At 45.0% G+C, this 17,886-nt stretch overlaps 2 protein-coding genes and 1 long non-coding RNA gene across 3 annotated transcripts in view; 2 read left to right on the forward strand and 1 right to left on the reverse strand.

The window, feature by feature from the left end:
* The first annotated feature begins 2,860 nt into the window (after positions 1-2,860).
* LOC120384491 lies at positions 2,861-14,572 on the forward strand. Its single transcript, XR_005588910.1, has 3 exons — positions 2,861-2,900; positions 9,380-9,505; positions 11,386-14,572. It is a non-coding gene; the product is annotated as an uncharacterized LOC120384491 (long non-coding RNA).
* PSMD7 (proteasome 26S subunit, non-ATPase 7) lies at positions 7,792-17,398 on the reverse strand. The gene is made up of 7 exons (XM_039503290.1): positions 17,177-17,398; positions 14,498-14,589; positions 12,974-13,066; positions 11,820-11,917; positions 11,438-11,518; positions 9,757-9,848; positions 7,792-8,836 (listed from the first exon to the last, which is right to left on the reverse strand). The coding sequence occupies exons 1-7, from the start codon at positions 17,377-17,379 to the stop codon at positions 8,392-8,394; spliced, it is 1,104 nt and encodes a 367-aa protein (XP_039359224.1). The 5' UTR covers positions 17,380-17,398; the 3' UTR covers positions 7,792-8,391.
* The window catches only part of ZFHX3 (zinc finger homeobox 3), a 1,205,541-nt gene continuing 1,205,032 nt past the window's right edge, over positions 17,378-17,886 (forward strand). Inside the window, exon 1 of the mRNA XM_039503280.1 lies at positions 17,378-17,828. The gene's annotated coding sequence lies outside the window, so the exon portion shown is untranslated. The remainder of the gene's footprint in view (positions 17,829-17,886) is intronic.

The following is a 17,886-nucleotide window of genomic DNA, read 5'->3' on the forward strand; positions in this document are numbered from 1 at the left end:
CTTTGTTCCCAGATGTTTACATTTAGCCATCTTAAAACACATATTGTTTGCTTGTGCCCAGTTTACCAAGCAATCCAGATTGTGCTGACTCAGTGACTGGTCTCATTTACTGAGCCCAGTTTTTGTGTTATCTGCAGACTTTATCAGTGGTCTCTTCCAGGTCACTGTTAAGAATATTAAATAGCGCAGGGCCAAGAACCAATCCCTGCAGGACCCCACTGGAAACACACCCACTCAGTGACAAGTCCCTGTTTACGGTTACATTTTGAGACCTATCAGTTAGCCAGTTTTTATGCCATTTAATGTGTGCCATGGTAATTTTATATTCTAATTTTTAAACAAAACGTTTTGTGGTACCCAGTCAAACGCTTTGGCTTAAGTCTAAGTGTATTATGTCAGTATTAGTAGCTTTAGCAATCAAATTTGTAATCTTGTAAAAAAAAATAGTTAGTTTGACAGGATCCATTTTCCATAAAGCCATGGCTTTGCATTAATGATATTACCATTCTTTACTACTTTATTAATCGAGTCCTGTATCAGCTGCTCCATTATTTTGCCTGGGATCGATGTCAGGCTAACAAGCTTGTAATTACCTAAGTCATCCTAGTTACCCTTTTAAAAAATTGGTACAACAGCAGTTTTCTTCCAGTCTTCTGGAACCTCCCTGGTGTCCAAGACTTATCGAAAACCAACATTAACAGTCCAGTGAGCTCACTGGCCAGCTCTTTTAAAACTCTTGGATGCAAGTTATCGGGACCTGCTGATTTTAAAATGTCTGACTTCAGTAGCTTGTTTAACATCTGCCAGAGAGGCTAGGGGAATGGAACGAGTGTTATCAACATATGATGAGACCGCATCACCTTTTTTTCCCCCCCAAACACAGCAGAACTCCTCTACCTTTACTGCATTATTATTGATAATGCGATCATTTCCATTTAGTAATGGACCAGTGCCATTGTCTGGATTCTTTTTGTTCCTAACATATTTCAAAAACTCCTTCTTGTTCTTAACTCTGCTAGCCACTGATTTCTCCGTATGTCCCTTGGCTTCTCTTATTAATTTTTGACAATTCCTGACTTCTGATTTATATGCATTACTATCAACTTCTCCTTTCTTCCATCTGGTAGATATTTTTAATTTTTTTTACTGCAGCCTTCACTTCCTCTCTAAACCAGGTCTGTTTTTTAAACTAGCATGGCCTTCCTCAATTGTAGCTTTTTTGGGCATCTAGTAAGGTGTGTTCTTAAATGATTCCCAATTATTATTAACATTTTGCTGATTAAATTCTTCCGCCCAGCTGATTGGGCTCTTAATTGTTTTCAGCTTTGTGAAATTGGCCCTATTAAAGCCCCAAGTATATATCGGTATATTACTCATCTAGACCGGTATATTACTCATCTAGCAGATGTTATTCTGCTTGCACATTATAAATGTGACCAAGTCATAATCATTTGTACCTAAGCTACCATTAACTTTTAATTCCGTGATCAGTTCCTCTTTATCTGTTAGTACAAGTTTAATAAAAAATTCCCCTGTATTGGCTGCAACTCTGAGTTTGGAAATTTTCATCTATAATGTGTAGACATTCCAAGGCTGTTTTAGTACGGGCAGCATGAAACCTGAAGCATCTGTCTTTCAGACTGATCCCCCCTACTCATGAAGGGTTTTTTGGTACACACAGATAGGTGTGTAAGGGGACATTAAGCGATAAATATCCAAGATCATTTTCTTCAGAGCGGTCGGTGACCTGGAAACAGCTAATGCTATTGTTGATGGTGTGCCATTCCCCTGCCTCTTTTTACCACTGATCCTTCCTAAGCAGGTTATCACCATTGATTTTAAAAGTTCCCCCAAAGTCTCACCTGGTGAATCATCCCACAAAGGTCCAGTAATAGCAACTGGATTGAACTGATGCCCATAAATGTTATTCCCCTCCCTCTTGTCTGTTTCCCAGCTTCTAGCTTCGGGCTACAGGCAATTCAAGAATCTCGTCTCGCCACATCCTTTGGTTCATTGATTAATTTTGTACTTCACATCTTCCCACTTTTTACCCTCCCCTTTTGCTATTAGTTTAACCCCTTCCTGACTCCTCATTGTACACACATGCAAGAAACCCTTTACAGCCAATGTAAGGAGGGTTGGGGGGGGGGGGGGAGGAAAACTAATCAAATTGCCTGCTCTGGAAGATCCATAGCAAAACCTCAGACACAAAGGGAAAATAATGTTGCTTTCAAGCAGCTCGGACCAGAGAAGTATGATTATTATGGATGGTTTGGAGACGGTACTAGCTAGTGGCCACAACCTGGGTGCAGCACACAAACAAGGACATACTCTAGTATTTCACAGCACCCAGAGGTAAGTAAAATGCCTCACAGAAAATACATGCAAAGAAGGTCTCTGCCCAGAGGAGCTCACCATCTGTGTGCGACGTACACAGAGGGTGTGAAGGGCACTGGCTGCACACTTACCCAGAAGAAGTATTTGCTGCTCTTGCAGTTTCAGGCTCATTAAGGCAGGTGATGCTACAGAAAAGAGCCTGTTGGGAGTGGTTTGAACATGGTGATGACAGAAGCATGGCAGATAGTCTGAAAGGCCCGTCTAAGTACAGAGCTGAGAGAAGGCGATTGAGGTGGATGGGGGGGGGGGGGGGAAGACAGACAAAGAATGGGAAAACCCATCTTTAAATCAATGCTGGTACCATAGCACAGTGTAATCACAATCCCTTTCTCTGTGGCTGCCTGCTCCCAACTAACTCTTCCTCCTGCAGGGGTGGGGCTCTTATAGGAACTTTTTACCCAGCATGCCTGGGGCTGACTCTTTAAATTTGGTACAGCCACTCAGCTCTAGCCCTTAAACAGCAATTTGGGTCATTACAGCTGCACCTCCCTCCCTCCTGACTGGTGAGTGGCCTAAACTCAGGGGCGGCTCTAGAAAATCCGCCGCCCCAAGCAGGGGCAGAAGTGCCTGCGGACCGTCCCGTGGTCCCACGGCTCCGGTGGAGCATCCGCAGGCATGCCTGCGGGAGCTCCGTCCGAGCCGCGGGACCAGCGCACCTGCCGCAGTCATGCCTGCGGGAGCTCGAGCGGAGCCGCGGGAAGAGGGGACCCTCCGCAGTCATGCTTGGCGCGCTGGGGTCTGGAGCTGGCCCTGCCTAAACTCCTTTGGTTTCTTCTGGGTCCTGTGGCGATAGCATGTTCAGCGCAAAGCCTATCTGCTGTGTGGACAAAGTCTGTGTGTGACATTCAGGCTGGGAGCAGTTGAGGGAAAGCGGGGTTCAGAGGCAGGTGGGGGATGGAAAGCCAGCCAGGAGTGGTCTGAGGAAAGGCTGGGCACTGGGGAAAGCAGCAGGGATGGTGAGCCCAAACTGGAAGGGCGTGTGTGTGTGTGAGCCAGCAGCAGCTCAGTACTCCATTCCCATGGCAGTGGCTTCTGAGGCTGCCTTTCTAGGAGGCCGCCATTGCTGGTATCACAGCCTGTGTAAATGGCTGCTTTGTGCAGAACTTGGGCTCCTAGTAAGTGTCTGTGGAAGCCCGTTGGTGGGCACAGTTTGGCTATGTCTGTAATGGCGAAAGCCTGTGCCCCCTGCCTCTGCTGCAGGGCTGGGGCCCAGAGCTTTCACAGCAAGGAACCCAAGAAGGAGACATGAGCTTCAGTATAAACCCCCTGGAAACGGGGAAGCAGCCGATGCCTCACCATTATTTCACATCACTCCTGGGATAGCAGCTGAAGGCTTCCTCAAAGCTGGGGCTCCATTGTGCTGGGCGCTGCACAGACAGAGGAATGACACTCCCTGCCCTGAAGCACTGATACGCCCACCTAGAGCTTGCACTGGAGCAGGGGAGGCAGCTGCTGGTTGGATTTGGAGCCTGCTCCTGTGGGTAACCCAGATCTTTTCCTGAAAGTGAGGATGGACAAGTTGTGCCTCGGGCATTGTTGGAAAGCCCATGCTTTAACTGAGGCAGCGTTTCCATGGCGTGTAATGTCCCTCTGTGAGCAGTGCTGCCCTGCACTAGCCCGTCTTGCCAAAGCTGCTTGTGCAGCACGTGCGTGGTGAGACTGAGGCCGTGCTAGGTATCATGACATCACGCAGGTGAGCAGCAGAAGATCCAAGGGGGAAAGAAAAACAGAAAGGCCTCAAGCCCCATTGCTACAAGAGGACTCAGGTCTGGAGAACTAAGGTCTGACGTGAATTAGTTCAGCCATTGAGACTGAATTCCCCCCCCCCTCCATTAATGTAGTAATTGGCAGAATTTGCAAACTTGCCTCCCCCCCCCCCCCTTCCCCTTCCCTTGTACGAGAGCTAGAGAGGGTTAGACTAAGGTGCAACCGTTCTGCACTAAAGCTGCCTATCCTGGCCCAATCTATTGTCATGCTAAGAATGAGTCAAAAAAGCCATGCCAGGGCTCAGTGACTTGATTCGAGTTCCACTTCAGACTCTCTGCCACCCCTCCAGCTATGGGAAGGCAGTGGCAGCTGGCAAGAAAACTAACTGGAATTCATGCCACTTTTCATCGCTGCCCTAGCACAAGGCATGACATCACTTTCACACTAGAAGTGAGTTAAGTCCAACTGTGGTCTGGCAATTAACTCGCCTGCTAAAAGCCTCTTCTGGATGTCGTTAGCAGTTGACTGTGCCCCAGGCCAACCCCCTTGGAATGCATTGAATCCAATCATGACAAGAAAAGATTTTCTGAAGTATTTCATCTGTAATTACAGGGCCTGTAGTCAGAGGCTGAGGGTTTAGTCAAGGCTGGCACTAGATTGAAGAAAACAGCAGAGCTGGAATCCTGCAGCTGTGGGAAGCAGGAAGTAAGAGCCTGACTCCAACATTGGGCAAAGTCAGTGCTCCAGCTCAAGGAAGGTTTTTTGTCCTAAACAAGTTAAGCCCAGAGCCCCAAAGATATTTAGCCTCCCAACACCCACTGATTTCAATAGCTGTTAGGAGCCTAAATACCTTGGTGGAGCTGGGCCTTAATTTTTAAGCCAGTTGCCTCGTACCTCTTCACGGACGGTTTCCACTGGAGGGATGGCACAGGCAGTTGAGTCACTGGTGGCAGGATGGCATTCTTTTAATAACACGCACTGTAGCCAGTAATACTAAAAGCAAAGGACCTTTTCTAGGAGGTTCTGTACAACATGCATCCTTCACTGGTTGATTTAAAGATGAGCTGAGGGTGCCTCCTCTGTTCACTTTTGAACTGCAGTACATTTAGAGCAGTCCAATGCCAGGGTAGTGGGAGAAAACCCAAACTTTTTTAGACCCCCTGGTTGAAGTTTGTGCCCCTTTCCTGCATTGCAGAAGCTCAGTAGCTGTTCGTTTAGTTTCAGGAACCGGTTGATGGGATTTATCTGAATGGTTCCTAGCTAAACACCTCGCCCTATGCCCTTTACCCTAGGATGGGTAAGGGGAGCAATTCTTGGTAAGGGTTTTTTTTTAAATGCTGCTGTTCTAGTTTCAGGGAGTTCAATATTTTTCCCTGGTTACTCAGTAAAAGCTGTAACACAGGACACCTTATTTTATGCATGGTCTCTGGCCTATACAGAGCTGGCAAGCTAATGAATATTCCTGGTGGTTAGTGGCAGGACAGTAACATCTTGCAGGGAGCCGTGGTTTCCTGAGCGCTCTCAATGAAATTAATATTTTAGGCCTCAGCTATAGTGCAAAATGCTCATAATGTAATGTTACAAATGCAGCTTTAGAACTCATCTGGCAAAAGGGTGAGGCTCTGCTCTGTCATCTGAGGCTGGCAGATGATTCACTGGGGAAGAGGGATTATAGCTAGTTTGGAACTGCCTCCTCCCCAGCACATTCTAGAAAATCCAGTGCTTTTTTTGAAGTCCCCTTGGCAAAGAGCTGGGGCTGCTGGCTCTCACTGCAATCACATCAGCCAGGCACCTGAGAGTTAAGAGGCGAGTAGTGGGATTGTTGTACGTTTTTGCATGTATTTCTTTGCCCCACAATCAGTTTTGGCTGGGGCCTGCAAACTGATTTTTAGACTATTCTATGAGCAAAAGCAAAGGGATCTTTTAAAGGCTTAAAATTTGTTTTTAAAAGGAAATGTATGAAGAATTATGAATCTCTGACATTGCAAACAGCTGTAAGGGCAAAAGATAGTTAAGTCACAGCTACAGTTGCTGGACACACCTGCTTTATTTAGGTAGGATCCCACCTTGCACTGCTAGAGCTCTCCCTCCATTTAAGGTGGTCAGGAAACAGTGCAAACACTGTCATCTAGTGGTAGAGAACCACCAGCCATTGAGCCTCGGCAACCCCAGTGGGGATAAGAGCCCCGCTCTGCCTCCCAGGGCTGGCTTAATAACTGGGGAGGGGGGGGGGGGGGGGGTAGGGCACTATGGTAATAGGGCCAGATATACACCTAAGAAGATTAAACTTGAGCTGGTTCACCACACAGACCTGTGCTGCTGCATAAAAGTACATTGACTGTAAATTGTTTGAGCATTTATTGCCTCCAAATGGTGTAAAACTACCATGGTAACAAACCAGTTTAATTTCTCCTGGAAAGGGAAAATATTCTATTACGTAATAGCAAGTGAATCCGAGTCAGGGTCAGTGCAAAGTCTTGATACTGACTTTGGCATTGAGCTACCATGGTGATGGATGTTACATCTTCAATGGGCCTGGGAAACATGCTTGTTTTTACATGGTCGCAGCTGAAATCAGTGAGTTCTACCTGCTGAGAGTAGGGCATCAACAGGTTTATGATCTTACCAGGGCTCTAAGGCAGCATTTTCCATCTCTGAGTCATTTGAAATGGGCCATTCAAGGATCTTCTGGGACCAGGACTGGCAGTTTGAGGCCTCCTACCGTAAACAGTTACCCTGAATGAACTTAAGCTATTTAATAGAATCCTGTTCCCTGCTTCACTTTTGTTGCAGCAGCTGCTTCACTTGTATATGTTCCTGCAGCAACATGACCCATGACTGAGGAGAGCTAAATGCAGCAATTGTAATGACACGAGGTGGAAGTTTGAACACGACCAGCTCTCGAGGAGGAAATGGTGATGCTGTCGGACAGGCCACCTGGGCAAAGGTTTCCTAGGCTCACCATCAGTCAAGGGAAAGAGAGTGTAGTTGGCCAACATGCGCTTCCATTAACCTGCGTCTAGAGGCGCCTTTATTTCCTAGAGTCTGCACACTTCATTTACAGGAATGTAAGACAATCACCCTCTTTCATACAGAAATGCAATGCCTGGAGCCTATAGATCCATGCAAGGAATACTCCTGCTTGAGCTCAGCCAATGCCCTCATCTTTAATGTGGGGTCCTGTGATCCATGGCTGCACTTCCACAAAGGGTCTGGAGGTGCATAAGACCAACCTGCTGGCTGCCGCCGCTGCTCCTCCTCTCATTCAGCAAGGAGGCACCAGCCCCTCTGACGAAAGTGACTAACATGGGTGAGCTCCCCAAATTCACAATTAACTTGCCCGGGTCTTGTAGACTCCATGCCAAGATGGAATTTGTACTGTCATAGCCTCTGGCGCCTTTGACTTGGCGGGGGCTCTTGTCCTGAGCACTAGACAGATGTAGTAAGTGGCCCAAAGAGCTTTGTGCTAGTTGGCAGTACGGCACCAACTGCTCTAGAGCTATTTTGCTCATCTCAGCACGAAGGGCACAAACCCATCTCATCCTCATAGGCCACATCCTGTGCTCTCATCCTGTTCAGTGTCTTTCCTCCTGAAATGAGATTCTTGTATCCTAAATTCCTCACTCCAGCACTAATAAAATCAGCTCCGATTTGGCTTTTGGGATTAAAAATGACCAGAAGTCAGAGTTACAAACCAAACCATTTAATCTTCTCTTGGAAGTAAAACAGTATAGGAGCCCAACCTCAAGATCTCCTGGGCAACAGGCTGGGCAGGTAAATTCATTCTCTGTGCAGGGCCCTCAAGCACAGATCAGGAGTGACAGCAGAAGGAGCAGCAGGGCCATGCATACAGTTTAGCAGTTTTACATACTACATGGTAGTAACCCCAAATAGCCAGTAGACCTAAATCATGAGGGAAGGAGACAGACAAGCATCTTGGGACATAAGATTTTACTGGCAGCAGATGACAAACGCTGCACTTTACCTTTGCTTGTTCCTTCCTCCCTTCACAGCGCTGAGGACTGAAATGACAGGGGCTTTCCTTCCCAGTAGTAAGGCTGCCTGTTCCTTATTAGAACTGCCAGTTTGTGTGGACTGAATCCCCTTGTCCTGTGTATCCAGCTATCTGCCTGTATGATGTAAGAGCAGAGGCGGCTGCTCTGAAAGTGCCTCCCAAGACAGGCAAGAACAGAGCACTCTGATCACTTTAACAAGTGAAAAGAACTTTCTAGCAGCAGAGTGATTTAGTTTACAAGATTTTAATTTACAAATAAAAAACTACACTTTTCATTTTTTCTCTTTTTTCTCCTCTTTCTTGCCATCACTCTTCTCTTTGTCTTTCTCCTTCTCCTTCTCATCTTTCCTCTCCTTTTTGCTTTCCTCCTTTTCCTGACCTTCCTTCTTCTCTGCATCTCTGTTGGCAATCTTGTTGTTGATTAGGTTGTGCAGGGCAACCACAGACCGGATAAGAGAAGCCAAGTAAACCACCACCATCTGGTCATTGGTCTTCAGGTAAAAGGCCTTGACAAACTCCTGCAGGTTGACATCTGGTAGCAGGTTGAAGACATCCTGAAGCTGGTAGATGATCTGGTGATTGATGGGTAGTTTGCCCATGGCCACTTTCTCTAGGTAGCTCCTGATATCCAGAAGCTTGGAGTTCAGTCCCTTCAAACCATGGACCTGATTTGTGATGCGCTGGGACAGTGTGCCCACTGTTGTGTCTTTAATATCTCTGAAACACCCAAAATAGGAAGGAGAAGCCTTAATGTTACTTTACATACATTAATTTATTTTGGAGCTAGAAAGATCTATAGAAGGGTAGATGAAGTAAAATTTTACAAAACACTTCACAGCGAAGATTCAGAAAAAACTAATTTACATTGGGTGCATTAGAAACACCTAATATAGATTTGATAAAGGTCACCATATGCTCTCTATGGACTGAATATTTTTTAGGAATACTAGTCTGATATTTGAAGATAACGAGAGGACTCCTGGGTTCTATGAGAGGCTTTGTCACTAACTCACTTTGGGGACGTGGGCAAGTCACATCTCTCCAGATTACACAGCTGTAAAATAGGTATAATTAAGTCTCACAAGGCCCCTGTGATGTTAAACATTTCACTGAAGGCTCTGAGATTTACAAATATAAAGAGTGAAGGCAAACCAAAGCAAAATCTCCCTCTCTGACCATTTGTAAACGAGCCTTTCTGCTCTGAGTCTTGAAAGGTCTGCCCAGTCTGCCCCCAGATAATTTTGCTCTCCTTTCTGACAGGTGGCTGTTGCTGTCACAGGAGCAATATGAACATCAGTATTAAATGGAAGTCTTTCTGAACCATGGAGTGTGACTCTACATTGTTCTGAAGTATCTTGAGCTATTTGCTGGAGTTCAAGGAGCAAGGTGAAACTGATGTTTTTGTTTTTCCAAAAAACAAACATTTCACTAGAAATGAGTTCAGCAGATTCTATATTATGCAGTATTGCTGAATTAATTTAATCTAAACACGTTAAGTGTTTAAGTAGCATGTAACAAGGTCCTTGTTTCTTGTATCGTATCCCTGGGCAGGGAGCTGGTGTTAGCAGTTGTTAGATGGATAAAATGAGCTGCCATCCAACCACTGATGAGGTTTTTCATTAAAATAAAGCTTTTACCGTAACAAGTGTTCAACACCAACTTCCTCTGCTTCCTCAGCTCCAATTTCACTGGTCACATGTTCAAAAGTCTTGGAGGTTGGCGTTCCATCCTTTGTTGGGGTACAAGAATGGGATGGTGACAAGGTTAGAAACAGAACAGATGATTACAGGTGTGACAGCATAACTTCAAATGAGCGGGTTTTGGGCACTGTGCATGTGAACAGTAGAACTGCTCCAATGAAACTTCAAAGCAAAGAAGGTTTATTGGAAGCTGGATTTGTTACAAGCCAAAAAGCACTGTACACTTTATCCAGAGCTACGTCTGGCCTGCTTCGATGAATAAGTGGAACATGCATGATAGGAATAGGATCAGAAACAGCCAGTGAGGAAAACCTATCAAGATGGGATAGGAGAGCCCCACACAGTCCACAGATATGGTGAAAACTAGTTCATAACAGAATCCCCAAAGTGAGTTAATTAAGTATATGGGGTTTTAAAAAGGGAGACTAAGAAATTGATATTTTTTAAATTAATCTAGAAAACTGGGTAGACATGCCACTGGAAGTCAGACAGGGAGGAGGTCATCAACAAAGGTACTTTAATGTGCTGCCTAATTTCTAGTGCACACCAGTTAAACTGAGGCAGATGTCACTAACCCACAGAAATGGTAGAGACAGCTGAGGTGATGGTAACACCACATTATTCTGTACATTAATGCTCGTCCCACCACTTCATCTGTACCATTATTCTTGATGAGGCTCAATAGTTTCAGGTAGTTAATTTGTAGGGCTATGTACTGGAGAGTGCGTATGTATGTGTGCGACCGAGTGCCTTGGTGACTATTTTATTTGAAGATGGGACCTAGTTACCTTTGAGACTTGTATTAGTTTTGGTTGTACCATGCTCCAGGCCCAGTGGGGACCAACAGCTGTAAGAACAAGAGTTCACAAAACCAGAAAAAATACCCCATAGATTTAAGACTGGAGAACCTGGGAACAGATGTCTGTCTCCACCATGGGTCTCAAACAGATAATGACAGGACCACGTTGTTTGGTTTTTTTTAAAAATATTTCTGGATTCTGATTTTAAAACCATCAAAAATTAAATCTGGACAAAAAGTCACCACTGATTCTAGTGTACAGAATCAGTGGTGATAGATGAGTGATTAACAAAGATAGTAAAGTCAACCTTGTGTAGTTAAGACTAAGCTGGTGAAGATGAGGTGTGTGATTACTCAAACTATTGCTGCAACAAGCTGATGTGTATCAGATGCATCATAAATGCATACTCCATCCTGCTGCTTTTTTCATGGGTGTGGACAAACAGTAAAGGAGCAGCATTCTAAATCGATACAGCTAGCTGAAGTTGCAAGAACCTGCAGAGCTCCTTCGTTCAAGCAGGGAGAAACTGCTTTTCAGGAGTGTTGGAGGACGGATAATTTTGGTTCAATAAGCTGAAATTTACAGTGGGGGTTCAAACACTGATTTAGCAGGTTTAAACAAAGGCAAAACCCCCCTAAGTTAGCAGACGCAATGTTATCTATTGAACTGAAAAATCCAAACTGATGTAGTAGAAAGGGTACCCTAAAGGACAAGGCAACACGGTTTAACGTATCTATTCCTTAAAGCACCTCTTTCCCTTTTGCAGGAAACCCCACAATAGTCTGAAAATGACAAATACTGAAATGTTCAACACTCACATCATGAACTTCTTCAACTGAAATATAGGCTTCTGTTGGCAGCCCCAGGTCCTTCGGCTTTACATCAATAATTACCAATACCTGGTGGAGAAACACATATTAGACAAAACCTACTCAAGAACTAGAAGAAACAGGTTGTGGCCAACTGCTAATTCTCTAGCAATGACAAGTTTGTTATTCAATCAAAGAGGTTTCAAACTGCAAGCAGAGGAAAAAATGTCTGCCACTCTTTCAAGGGAGACTGATCAGTGTGCTCTATTCTCTTTACATCAACCATGCTATATCTTACTACATTTCATGTCACTACTGCAAATTGCAGATGGAGCTGGAAGGGACTGCAGGTTCCCAGAAGGTCCATAAACAGTTTAAGTGCATTACTTACAGAATTAGGACAGTATCTTTTCATTAGTTCATTGATGGCAATGTCATTCTTGTGTAGTTTGGGGCCTGTGTGGTACCATCCAACAATTCTTTCCCTAGCTGGGAAAACCAAAAACAATTAGAATAGTCAGAATCTGAGGGTAATGACAGGATGATAGTTCATACAGGGGCATACAAGTGCTCAAATCCAGGTACTGCCTGACCCAGGTTTGTGCCCAAACTTCTCAAAGGACATCACGTAGAACTCCCACTTCTGCTTTACAGACACCAGTAAAGGCCTAAATGCTTTGAGAAATTAAATTGTTGCTGCACTTTGCACTCCTTCGCCTCAGATTCTGTGCTGGTGGAAGGCAGTTTAGGAATGGAAAATGGAGGAGGTGATGGCTGAGGGCATATGAAGGTTGGGAGCTGAACAACGCATTTAGATTCAAAATTTACTGGCAAATCTGGAAAACAGGGCTTCACAGGAAGGTATTTGCTAAATTGATTTTTGTGCCTAGACACTTCAATAATGGGCGCACATGAGATAGATTAAATGCAGCATTATATTATTGGACAGCACAGGCGAGCCATTTGTGCATCACCCCAGACAACCCAAACTACCTTAGCAAGAATGATCCCCAAGTCAGAGCTGGTTTATGCAACATGGCACTTTTGAGCACACAGACTGTGGGGCTCTCTGAGACAAAAGGGGGCCAATGTGGCTCTTGACATCCCGCTGCACAAAAATTCAAAGATAAGCTGCAAGATCTGCACTAGGCTTGAGACTCAAATACTTAAGGAATCATAAGAACATCAGCAATTTAAATAAGAGTTTTTCCCAAGGCTGGGAATGTTCACAGGGGAATTACTGTAGTGTCTCCAGATTCAGCACCCATAATCTTATAAAGAAAAGAAAAGTGAGACCTTTATAAACAAAACAGAAAGGTTAATCAGTTCACCTGATTTGTAATTCAGATGTCTGCACTCATACGAGGGAAAGGTGGCAGAGGGAAAGGAGATTCTGGCAGAAGGAGTCATAGTATCAGGGTTTGAATTTCTTATAGCTATTCAATCCCCAAGATCATCACCTCAGTTCTTGGAAGTACAGCGCTACCAGGAGACTTAGAGAGTGAGTTTCTAGGCAAATATCAACCACTCACAATGTGCACTTACCATTGACTTTTTTAAACATTCCATACATGTTCTCCAGATAATCATGGTCTAGAAACCACACAGAGTCATCTTTATCATCCTCATCGAAAGGGACTGGGAACAAAACAGTTAGTTCAATATTTAGTAGTTCAAGTTTCATCCAGCCTGAAAACTTTCACAGAAAAATCAGATTTTTCCCCAGCAAGTTCTTGGCTACAAATGAAAAAAAAAAGTAATTTTTCTCAATTTTGATTGAATACAACTGCTCTGCTGTACTGTGTTGCAGATACTGTTGTAAAACTCAACAGGAAAACAGCAACATTAGCTGATTTTTTCAAAGTGGTTTTCTGATAATTACTGAATTAGTTTTAGAATTGAGCAAGGAAAACCAAAGCAATTGAATTATTCTGGGCAAAGTGTTCAAGAACACACCAGGAACATTCCAGTGTATGAACAATTTACACAAAATTGGTGTGTGAGGACTTCTGATAAAGAAAATGTGGGTCCCAATAGGTCACTAGAGCCTGTTGGGTCAACAGAGGTGAAAAGCTACTTTATGGTATAAGACACATTCCATTAGACATAACTACAATTCTATGAAGTCTGTTGAAAAATAATTGCATATGCCATTTTCTAGAGTAAAGAACTAGTTTGTTTTGTTAGTTCACATTATGGATAACAGGCTACAAGTTTAGTTCTGAGCAACAGGGCTTTAATTTACAGGAATACAAAAAAAAATCTCCAATTATAAAGTTCTATTTTTGGCAGCCCTGCTGTTTAACTGACCAAACTGCTACTCCATCTTCACAACTCTGCAAAAAATAACCCAGGATTAGGCTACACTTTTGTTCCCAGATTTTCACGCAGGAGCCAACACGGATGATTCTGCTTTATCAATAAATATTCATCTGCTTTCCGAAGGGGGTAAGAGGAGATAAGAGAAGTAAATAAGAAAACAAAAAAGTCAGAAAAGGCCATACAGGTTCCGATTTTACCACTGTACAAAACCAGGATTCAAACTCAAGAGGTAATGATTTTAATACAAGTGAAAATACTTTTTAAGCAATATCTCTGCAATTCTCATGGGCTATTCTTAAAGAAAAAAGGTACTTTTCAAATAAAACATTAGATCTTCATGTGAATAAGTAACATCTGCAATGACATTAGCTAGGTAACTCAAGCCATGAGTCTTCAAAGCCCAAGGAATGATTGGAATTGTGGAATGATCACAATCCAGGATCAGGAAGAAATCTTCCACCTCTGAGTATACCGAACAACTGCTGCTTTAGGAGTTTTACAGCTGCCTCTGAGCATTCACCATTGGATACTGCTGCAAACAAGATGCAGAGCAGGAGACTGATGGGATCGGGTTCTTTTGTAAGCAGATAACTAGCATTTTTCCATGAAAATGTAGACACCATAGCTTCATGAATTTATAAATGGGAAGAGGAGTTTAATGTGCCAGGATGATGCAAGAAAACATTTGGCAGTTTTTCTGCTAGCTAGCTTAATAGGTGGTAAACAGAATAGGACACCCAAACTCACCTGCAAAACTGTTGGAGACATCTAATATTTTCTTCTGCCAAGAGCCCAGCAACACTCCAACAACTCGCTTCTGATTCCCAACTTTTCCTATTCTAAATGGAAAAGACTGTCAGTTTGTATTAAGAAATGCAACATATTTGATACTGGAAATAAAACACCAATAGTACAAGTGAATCAGTTGTGTCATCTGACTTTAAGATAGAAAGGGGAGAGATAGCTCAGTGGTTTGAGCATTGGCCTGCTAAACCCAGGATTCTGAGTTCAATTCTTGAGGGGGCCACTTAAGGATCTGGGGCAAAATTAGTACTTAGTTTTGCTAGTGAAGGCAGGGGGCTGGACTCGATGACCCTTCGGGGTCCCTTCCAGTTCTATGAGATAGGTATATCTCCATATATTATTTATTATAAGATAAACAGCATGTGGTTCTTGGGGATGTAGGTGGGAGACGAACAGGGTAATATGTTCCTTGCCATTACTTAGTTAATTTATACCTAAAGAAGTTATTACAGTGCACTCTAAATCCAGGCACTACACTTGTAATTTATCCTCTGATGTGAAAAATGCACTAGATGTTTCCATGCAGCTAATGGATGCCACTATAACGGAGATTACTGTGCCATAAAATAGAGGGCTACTACTGCATTTGTTCTGTAAATCAAGCTGTAAAAAGTACAGTAAACTTTCAACTTTGTTCACTGTCATCCCTAATTTACTTTTACAAATAGTAGGTTTCTCTCTGCTATTGTACGCTGCCTTGAAGGAAAAGATTTTTTTTTACATTAAGAGTGCTTGTCAGTTAGTACAATTAAGTTAATTTTAGGCACACTGAGCACAAATTGCACAAGATGTTTAGAGGAATACAATTTATTCTCTGCTGAGTGAATTGTAGCTTTAAGGGTAAAATCTGTTTAAACCAGACAAATGAAAAATGCCATGTTTCAATATGCAGAGAATATACACACTACATTTAAAACTAAAGTCAGTTATGCCTAATAACAAGTTATAAATACCATTTTAACCAATTTCACTGTATTCAAATGTTACTTTAACTCTGGTTCAATTGTTCTTGCTTAAGGGAAAAACAAATAAACCCATTTGGGAATATCATGTCCTTTAATGCAAGCATAAACTATCATCTTTTTAATTTACTAAATCACAAATGATACCCCATGACAAATCATAACTCTCAATACATCATATTGGTACTGTTCAAACTCCTTATATCACAAAATTAGAAATCACTCCTAAACTGTTGCTTTTGCAGTCCATTCATGCAGCTTTAGGACACTGTAGTTGCATTTTATTGATGCAAGGTAATTCCACTTGCTAATTCTTTTTTTTAAATGGTATACAGAACCACACACATGCATGGTCTCTGTCCTGAAGAGCCTATGTTTTAAGATAAACATTAGCTTCAAGATTTTCAGAATTGTACACATAAAAATACATATTCACCTGATTGCATAATTTGGAAGCATAAATTAGCATAACTGCATGAACATTGTGGAAACTGTGCAGTCATATGATTTAGTTAATTGTCGATTTATGCTCACAATTGCAGCTACAGGCCATACCCCCAAATCTGAATAGCTGGTGCTGACTTTCACATTTATGAAGTTATCTAGGGTATGTGCACATAGCACAGCTGTCGCCAAAACTTTTGTCTTTCGCAGGTACTTAAAAAAATCCGCCCCCCCGCGAAAGACAAAAGTTTTGCTGACAGAAGCGGCAGTGTGAATGCAGCTTCGTGGGCAGGACAAAGCACATGCCACTTGTGGGGCTGGAAGTATTTTGTCCGCAAAAGTGCTGACAAACTACCACAAAAGAGCGTTCACAGGGAGCGACAAGGCTGTGTCCACACAGCCTTGTTGCTAAAAAGCTCCATAGTGTAGACAAGCCCCTTCTACCTTTCTGACACGCACAGCCAGAATATCAAACTATTGAAGCAAAATCTTCAAGTTTTCTGAGATACTTGCTCTGGGTTTTACTGATCAATGAGATACGTAGCAGACAATACAAAGCCTAAAGCTTTGCCGAACTGAGTAACTGCTTATAAAAAGGTTACATACAGTCAGTAGCCTCTAGTTTAAGAAGCAGTTTGGGGTCTTTAAGACGTAAGGCCATGATGTAAAGTGTAACAGTAGCCCTAAAGATCGCAGTAACTCTCCTGCGGGAGAGCTGCGGCCATTCTTGCCGGAGAGCACTTCTGCATGCATCGCGGTGGGGTTACAGCTCCCGAGAAGGAGCCCAGTCAGGCTGAATTCGCCAGCAGCTCGCTAGGAATGGCTCAAGACCCCAGCAGCGAATCTCACCTCTACAGGCCCCACAGTCACCAGCCCGCTGGGCCGCCTATTGTACAGACTAGCCGGCTCGGGGCGGTGTTGGGGGGAGCCGGAGAGCGGGGCACACCCGCAGCGGGGCTTCCTGGGTGCCGAAATCCCACACGGGAGTCCCGGCAAGCGCCGGGCACCGACACGAACCACCCCACACTCCAGAGCCAGGCCCCAGGCTGCCCCCGCCGCCCCGGGGCCCGAGCCGGTCTCGCAGCCATGAGGCGCGGGTGAGGGGTACTGGGCCCCCGGCAGGGCCATGGCTCAGCTCCCCGCACAGGGAACGGCCCGGGCCCCCGCCGGGCCCGTGACTCAGCGGCCGGGCGCGCCAGGCTCCGCCGGGCCTCACCTGTTGAAGTGATCCACCACGCTGAGCAGCACCAGCGGGTGAACCACCACCCGGTCCACGGCCAGCTCCGGCATCGCGCCTTCGGCCCCGACTCGCTGCGACCCCGGCCCCACACAGCAGCACCAGGCCCGGCGCCTCAGCCAGCAGTCACTGCCGCCGCTCCCAGCATGCACCGCTCGGGGGCGGGGCCTCCGTGACACCATCTTGGAAAGGGCGGCAAAAGGGAGCGGGAAGACGCCACCTTGGAAAGGTCACTGAAGTCGCTAAAACAGGGCCGACATCTTGGGAAGGTCCGGTCTATGGTGCCCGCCTCCCCCCGAGGTAGAACCGCACCGCCATTTTGGGAGGGTCAGTTAGGCTCGAAATGCCCTGTCAGGGCCGGGCCCCAAGCTGCGCCTGGAGGAGCGGGGCCTGTGAAACACCTCAGCCCAGCCCTGGGTGCGAGAGGCCCACCAGGAGGGGAGGCGCTCGCTGGGCAGCCCCGTACCAGGGCGGGGGTGCTGGGCCTAGCAGCCCGTGAGCTGGGCTTTCCTCCCCGAGGCACCGCCGTCACCCCAGTGGCAGGGCCTGACTGAACGTGCGGCCTGGCGCCTGCCCCGACGAGCTCCCAGTCTGAGGCCGCGAGATGGACAGACCGAGCGCTGTGGTACAGGTGGGGAGCTCAGTTCAGGTGTCGTCTGCACCCACAGAGCCAACCCGCCCCCTCCTTC

This window comes from Mauremys reevesii, linkage group 16, assembly GCF_016161935.1.
Source record: "Mauremys reevesii isolate NIE-2019 linkage group 16, ASM1616193v1, whole genome shotgun sequence".
Lineage (NCBI taxonomy): Eukaryota > Metazoa > Chordata > Testudines > Geoemydidae > Mauremys > Mauremys reevesii.